The 7,788-nt window shown below is 51.5% G+C and overlaps 1 protein-coding gene across 2 annotated transcripts; it reads left to right on the top strand.

Moving 5' to 3' along the window:
* The first annotated feature begins 1,157 nt into the window (after positions 1–1,157).
* SSTR2 (somatostatin receptor 2) lies at positions 1,158–7,208 on the top strand. Of its 2 annotated transcripts, XM_078066017.1 has the most exons (3): positions 1,158–1,422; positions 4,461–4,537; positions 5,382–7,208. In XM_078066017.1, exon 3 carries the CDS (start codon positions 5,473–5,475, stop codon positions 6,580–6,582), a length of 1,110 nt encoding a protein of 369 aa, XP_077922143.1. In that variant the 5' UTR covers positions 1,158–1,422; positions 4,461–4,537; positions 5,382–5,472; the 3' UTR covers positions 6,583–7,208. The 2 variants fall into 2 exon arrangements, with proteins under 2 accessions (XP_077922143.1, XP_077922142.1); XM_078066016.1 differs by lacking the exon at positions 4,461–4,537.
* The last annotated feature ends 580 nt before the right edge of the window (positions 7,209–7,788 follow it).

Here is a 7,788-nt window from a genome sequence, read left to right on the forward strand (position 1 = left end):
TCAGCTCCAGGATGAGGGATGCAAGCCCCATCATAACCAACATCTCAGAAAGAGACAAATCCAATGAAAAGCCCTGATCCCCACCCCCAGCAGTGGGTACCCCAAGACACGGAGTAGCTTAGAGAGAAACCTGCAGCTGACTGCTACCTTCCCGGGTGGTTTCTTTCCCAGGTCACTCACCCATCTCTAGGGCTCACCCTACCTGCTAAACAGCCCCTGGACTTTAACTTTTAACTGGGGAATTTGGAAGTCAGATAATAGGATGGACAGTCCAAGGCAGCTCAGCCTATAGAGAAAACTGTAATCGGTGTTTGCTTTCCATTCCCCATCTTCTAAAACTGGACCCAGGATGGTGAGTGCGTGCATGTTACTTGGACGAGGATGAGGAAGGAGAGGCTGCAGGATTATGACTTATTAATCTATTGGAACAGAGGCTGAATCATCGCAGTAAAAAATGAAATCGCTTTAACTGGGGCGATTCAGCTCCCACTTCCTGCGTGTCCCCCTTTGCTCGCACACAGCAGGTAGCAAGGGGAGCCGAGCTGAGTCGCACCAGCAGGTGCCCACCAACAGGCTTACAAAGCCAGGCGACTGGCTGTATGGCCGGGGCACCTCTGAGCACGGACAGCTGGGAGAGGGCAGGAGTCGCTGCTCTGCTGAGCCTCTGGCTGCTCCTTGAACCGAATTCTGGAACCCATGTGTGGCTTCGCTCACTGGGTGGGTGGGGAGGGGTGCGGGCCACTGCACGAGAAGTGCTTTCCCCCAGACCCATTTCCTCCCTTCTCTGCCCCAGCCCTGCGTCCTGGGACGACCAATAGTAGACACAGCTTTGCCAGCTCCTCTGGCGGAGGAGATGGCAAGGGTCCCGGCGCGAGTCTGGGTCCCCCGGGCCGCCACCCCAGCTGCCTGGAATACGCTGGGTGAAACACAACCGATTCTGTGAAAGCGGTAAGAGGGAAAGCAGCGCGTGTCCCTGCCACGAGGGTGAGTGTCGGGGCGGCCGAGATCGCTGACCCTGCACGCCCCCGCAGCCCCCGGCGGATTCTCCACGCGGCTCAGCCCGGTCCTCCTACGGACCGGCGGGCGGAGCGAGGCTGCTGTGACGTAACCCGGGGGGGGGGGGCGTGGGGAAATGTGCCGAGGGCCCGGGGCTCCGCGGGGCCAGTCCCGGCGACGCAGCCACCCGCGCGCGCGCGCGCTCGCTCGGCCACCCGCGCCCCGAACCCCAGTCCGCGCTCGGCGCCGGGGGTCTGCGGGCCCTTCGGGCTCCGGGCGGCGCGAGGGGCGGGCGGGAGCCGGCAGCGCAGGACGCCGAGCGCCAGGTGCCGGTCAAGCTGCGGCGCGCCTGGGCGCCCGGCTGGGTTGGGGACAGTCGCTGGGTGCCAGCGAGCGGAGCTAGCGGATTGCAGCGGAAAAGCAAAGGTGAGGCTTGTGGGAGTGTGTGTGTGTGTGTGTGTGTGTGCGCGTGTTGTGTGTGTGTGAGAGAGAGAGAAAGAGAGACGCACTTGAGCACCCGGCCGCATCTGCGCTGCACGGTGGTGCGCGCCTCGGTGTGCCCGAGAGGAGGCACGGTGCGTGGTTCTCGGCCCTGTGCCTTTTGCGGGGTGATTTTCGTGGCAATGAACGACAGCGGCTGTCCCGGCGTGAGTGGGGACTGTGGGTCGCGTGTGCAGGAACGGCCGTGCCCGCACCACCGCAGGCTGGTGTGCGTGGTATGCGCCCTTGTCCAGTCCTCATCCCCCAGCTGACTCGTCCAGGTGGTAGCTGCGACAGGGACAACTTCTCTCCCAGCCACCTGCAAAAGAGCCTCCACCCGAGGAGAGCGAGACAGCTGGGGCGGGGAGGGGGGGTTGTCCCTGCTGGGGCCTTCTGCGGGCGTGCATCAGGAGAGCCGAGCCTGTGAGGGGCAGGCAGCGGAGCAGAGAAAAGGGAGCGCTTCTCTGTTCCTCCTTTCCCCGCCTGGGAGACGGATGCCCAGAGGTCTAGAGTCCGCTCCCCCAGCGCCCAGAAGGAGAGGACAGTTTGCCTATCTTAGGAAAGACCGAATCCCTGAGTGGCCATGCCCCCGAGGCGCTGGCCAAGTCCCTAGGCAGCTGTCCCCTGCTCCCAACCGTCCCTGATGTCTCGACAGCCCCCCCTCCCCGCGTTTAGAAACTGGGGCACTGACCGTCTTTAATCTCCCCCATTGTCCTCCTGGAAATAGGGAATTCTTTAGGAAACCGTTGGATCTGAGGGCTGAGTGATGAGGATTTTCTGTGCCAGTCCGGGGAACTGAATGAGTCTCACCTCTCCCCCATGCCCTTTGCCAGCGCTGCTTGGGCTTTCCTTAGGTGCTCTAGCGCCACGGTGGCCCGCACCTGGCTATTGTCTCTCTGGCAGGTGGGGCTCAGCTCTGGCGGCCTGAGACCTACTCGGTTTAGCAGGGCACTGGAAAAGTGGCGGCGGGGAAGGAATGGGGGTGGCGGAGGGATGCGGGGGTGGAATGCTGGGGAGAAAGGAAAAGCTAAAGTCGAACAGGATTTAGCAGGGTTCCTGATGCCCAGTCCCCATCCCCACGCTCAATTCTTCAGCTCTGGGAAAAGGAAGGGATGCTCCAGACCATTCTCACCCTCCTCTCCAACACAGCCCAGACTCAGTCTCAGAGAAAACCAACAACCAGCCATTTCCAGGGTCTGTAACTCTTAGGCTTGAAAAATAAAGCAAGCAGAAAACCAAACTTCCTTGTGCGTTTAACCGAACCACAATCCAACAAGTATTGATGGCCTGGCATTGGGCTCCACTTTCACTGGGACCCAAATGAAGCAGAAGTCACCCGGAGACCTCAGGCAGCAGGCTTCATTGTTAATGAAATCAGAGTCACTGTGATTTAAACTTATTTCTTCCTTGGAGGAGCCTCCCCACTCTGGACTGGCTTTCCAGCTTACCTCCTCCGCCACCTTCACTGAGCTCTGCACGCTGTCTATTGCTGCTTCTCAGCCTGTTTAGAAAAACATTGACCCCATGCAATTCCATGCCACCGACTGAGAGTCCAGCCAAAAAGGCAGAGTTAGGGCTGGAGGTCAGCATTTGACTCTCCCTCACCCACCTGCACCATCATCATCCCTATCCCAAAGCTCTAGACAGAGCTTCTGCCACCCAGGGTACTTCAGACTCACGCAGATATTGGAGTGTGACCTTGCATGTTACATAGACGGGACCCTGGAAATGCTAGTGATTAATGTGCACTCCAGTGCAGGCGGCTTCAGTGGGATTCTGGGTCTGTAGAATTAAAGTACTGATAAGACAGCTAGAAAAATAGTGGGAACAACCCAAATTAATCCAGGGATACCAAAAATGGTTTCTTCACACCTTTTCTTTTTGATAGCTGTCAGTTTATGCTTTTTACCCAACGCAGACATTAAATCCTGGGTCCCCAAAGTATTTAGCAGAAAGGTCAGCCACAAAGCCCAGACCCCACTGTACAGACGGTTGTCTGGTAGGGAAATTAGCACAGAGAGGGTCAACAGTGCGCCTGGCAGTGCAGAATGAATCAGAGGCAAAGGTGGGCAAGGGTCCTCGAGTACTTGTTGCTGGCGAAGTCCCCCCTAGCTAATTAGCAGTCTCTCCAAGCATAAAGGAGCAATCTTTAACCTTCACTCAGGCACCGGGGAAAGTGCCCTGCTCAGGAGAAATGTGTCCGCCAAGTGAATTATTCCCACTGTGTGCTAAGTACACCACCCCTTTACCGTCTTCTCTCTTCCTGGAACGACCTCTTTCCTGCCCTCCCTGCTTCACTCTTCATATATTCAAGACCCAGCCCAAACACTCCTCTTATGAAGCCTCCTTGGAATCCTCCAGGAAAGGAGGGCATCCTTAAGCCCTGTGTTCATTTCTCCACGCAATTCACACCCTAGATGAGCTGGCTTCCTCTGCCTGTCTCCCCTCCTAAATTGTCACCTCCTAGAGGGCACCAGCCACGTCTCCTTCATGCCTGTATCCCTGGTGTGCAGAACAAAGAAGCCCCCCAGCACTGGTTTTTGCATGACCGCAGATAAATCATTTACTTATGTGATGAGCTATTGTTTTAGATCTTAAGCCAAGCCAGTAGTGTTACAATTACTTTCCCAGCATGATGGTAAAACAGGAGTCAGCTGTTTTAAACCAAAGCCCAATTCTCAGTCACTCGTTTTTCCAGCCCACTGAGCAGCAGATAGGATGCTGTGAAAAATGCAGAAGGGTCGGGTGTCCTGTGTTTAAATCTCAGCTCCACCAATTATATACAGGGGATGGAAGCAAATTACTTAAACTCCCTAAGCCTCGGTTTCTCATCTGTAAAATGGAGATGGTTATCCCACATCATAGGACGGTTGGGAAGATCAAGGGGATAATGAGCGTGAATGAGCTACGGTCGTGTTTGGAATTCACTTCTGTGAATGAGCCTGCCTCCCTCACGCCTGGTTCCTGTTTTCCTCCTTCATCAGGGGGATCCCAGGCAAATCCTCTGGAGTGTTAGAAGATGAGCATCCTGGAGCAGCATCCCCCTGAGAGACTCTCTGAGGCATGTGGAGGTCAAGCACTGGGTACTGGAGAAACAAAAACAGAAGAAACAAAATGAACTAAATCATGCATTTTAAATATAAAAGCAAGCCAGATTTTTATTTTTAATATTTAAGACCATAAATTTGTTCATTCTGTGGGCAGCTTTCAGTAGATTACAGATAAATGAGATGGTAGAGGAGAAAAGGGGGAAATATGAGATTTGCTTAGTCCTGATTATGAGCCCTGCACAACGCTAGGCGCTTCCACATATATATGTCATCGCTTAACCTTCCAGATGCCGCCATTTTAACCAATGAGAGTCAGAGTGGTTAAGTGCCTGGCACGAGGTCACATGGGCTTCCTGGTGGAACCCTGGCTTGTTTTACCTCTAAAGTCTGGGATTTTTCCACTCTGGGGCTTTCAGAATGGAAAGACTTGGAAGCAGTCAGCAGGTCAGCGGAGATGTCCTCATGGGGAGCAGGCCAGGAATGCTGGTGTCAGATCCCTCTGAGTCAGGGGCTGGACCAGTCAACTTCTTAGGAATCAAAGTACGGGTTTTGTTTTTGTTTTTTAGGTTGTTTGTTTTTTTTTTCCCAGCCACAGCCATCTCCCACATGTGCATCACCAAAGATGACAAGATAAACTATGATGACTTAACCCAAACCCTTCCCCCCCATTGGAAAAACAACTCAAACAGTCTGCACACTGATGAGAATGGGCTGGAGGCTCTAACACTGAGGTTGCAAGATAACACACTTTTCAACTGAAGAGTCTGTCTGAGAGGGTAAACCAGAAACACGGAAGGCTGGTGAGCGCTTAAGTAGCCTCTGACTGATAGGCCCATCTTCCTTTTCTCCTTGCAGATGTCACAGTGGATCCTTTGCCTCCAGGACACATCAAGGTGAGAATAAGATCTCTGGCTGGCTGGAACTAACCTAAGAGGGTAAGGCAGCCATGGATATGGAGTATGAGCTCCTCAATGAGAGCCGCACTTGGCTTTCCCCTCCATTTGACCTTGATGGCTCTGTGGTGGCGGCCAACAGCTCAAACCAGACAGAGCCATACTATGATCTGACCAGCAATGCAGTCCTCACGTTCATCTATTTTGTGGTCTGCATCATTGGATTGTGTGGCAACACACTTGTCATTTATGTCATCCTCCGCTATGCCAAGATGAAGACCATCACCAACATTTACATCCTCAACCTGGCCATTGCAGATGAGCTCTTCATGCTGGGTCTGCCCTTCCTGGCCATGCAGGTGGCTCTGGTCCACTGGCCCTTTGGCAAGGCCATTTGCCGGGTGGTCATGACTGTGGATGGCATCAATCAGTTCACCAGCATTTTCTGCTTGACGGTCATGAGCATCGATCGATACCTGGCTGTGGTCCACCCCATCAAGTCTGCCAAGTGGAGGAGACCCCGAACGGCCAAGATGGTCAATGTGGCCGTATGGGGAGTCTCCCTGCTGGTCATCTTGCCTATCATGATATATGCTGGGCTTCGGAGCAACCAGTGGGGGAGAAGCAGCTGTACCATCAACTGGCCAGGTGAATCTGGGGCATGGTACACAGGGTTCATTATCTACACCTTCATTTTGGGGTTCCTGGTGCCCCTCACCATCATTTGTCTTTGCTACCTGTTCATTATCATCAAGGTGAAGTCCTCTGGAATCCGTGTGGGTTCCTCCAAGAGGAAAAAGTCTGAGAAGAAGGTCACACGGATGGTGTCCATAGTGGTTGCTGTGTTCATTTTCTGCTGGCTTCCCTTCTACATCTTCAATGTCTCCTCCGTCTCTGTGGCCATCAGTCCCACCCCAGCCCTTAAAGGCATGTTTGACTTTGTGGTGGTCCTCACCTACGCTAACAGCTGCGCCAACCCTATCCTGTATGCCTTCTTGTCTGACAACTTCAAGAAGAGCTTCCAGAATGTCCTCTGCTTGGTCAAGGTGAGCGGCACAGATGACGGGGAACGGAGTGACAGTAAGCAGGACAAATCCCGGCTGAATGAGACCACGGAGACCCAGAGGACCCTCCTCAATGGAGACCTCCAGACCAGTATCTGAACTGCCTGACAAATAAATAAATAACACGCCAAGCTCTGCCAAGCAGCATGTGCTCCCTGCCCCCACCCCCTTCCTTCCTCCCACCCATCATACCTGCCTTCTAGAATAGGGAATTGCTCAGCATGAGTCCAATCAGAGAACAGAGCTTGAGTCGGCTTGTCTGAGTGAATGATAACGTATTAAATTGATTACACCATCCCCCCTCCCCTTAAAGTGAACATTTAAATGCAGGCAGACAATTCCAAGTCAGGAGAAAAAGAGATCATGCTTGGGTATGATCTGTAGAAATGGTGAAGCTCAACAAAAATAGAAAAAGTATATCTGTGTGTTTAAAACCTAATATGTAACTTGTGGTCTTACATTTATATTTATTCTATTCCTCTCTAGCCCCTGTATAGTCATTACCTATGTTTCCGGTGTTCAAAAGTACACGAGTAGCAAACTGCAGTGTGCCTAGTATAGGTGGATGTTTATTACAGTATGGTACCCGCAGAAATGGACTTGCCATAAAGCCAATAAAGTTTAAGCTTCAGGGATCTCTCATGCTTGGGCAGTATTTTCACATGATCACATGCTTTTGAAAAAAAATTATAAAAGTAAGATATTTTTGTATTCTTTTTCTTAAAGAGGTCTCCTTAAAGCTTCCAGTCTCTCAAACCCACCTCTGTCCCTGGGTATTGGCCTTACTAATTTCAGGCAAGGTAGATCAAAGGAAGAAGGGAGAGGGAGAAGATAGTTGAGGACCCAGAACATAAATTCATATGTTTTCTTTTCTTGGATATAATCAAAGAATTATTCATTTCCTCAAAATGACATAAATGGTTGGGGCCATTGATTACTGTATTTATCAAAACAAAGCCTGCTTTGTTATAAGATTGCATTTTTTTCCTCCTTAATTTGCTTTAGTCTTTCTTAGGGAGCCATGGAAGGGGAGAGTGGACGAAATCACCAACACAAAAGGCAAAAGAAAAAAAAAAAAAAAGGACCGCAATTGTCATGGGGAAAGCATTTTATTTTTTTCCCCACCATGAAAATAAATGAGTAAGAATAAAGCAAAAATATGCCTTTATGAGAAACCATGAGATTCTTTTTTAAAAAAATGCCAGACATGGCTTCCTAATGAAAGAAACTGGAAATATAGTTCAATGACTCCTCCATGGTTTTTGGTTTTTTTTAAGGAGTTGATACAAAGCTAGGCACTAAAAA

Source organism: Halichoerus grypus, chromosome 2 (assembly GCF_964656455.1).
Source record: "Halichoerus grypus chromosome 2, mHalGry1.hap1.1, whole genome shotgun sequence".
Classification (NCBI taxonomy): domain Eukaryota; kingdom Metazoa; phylum Chordata; class Mammalia; order Carnivora; family Phocidae; genus Halichoerus; species Halichoerus grypus.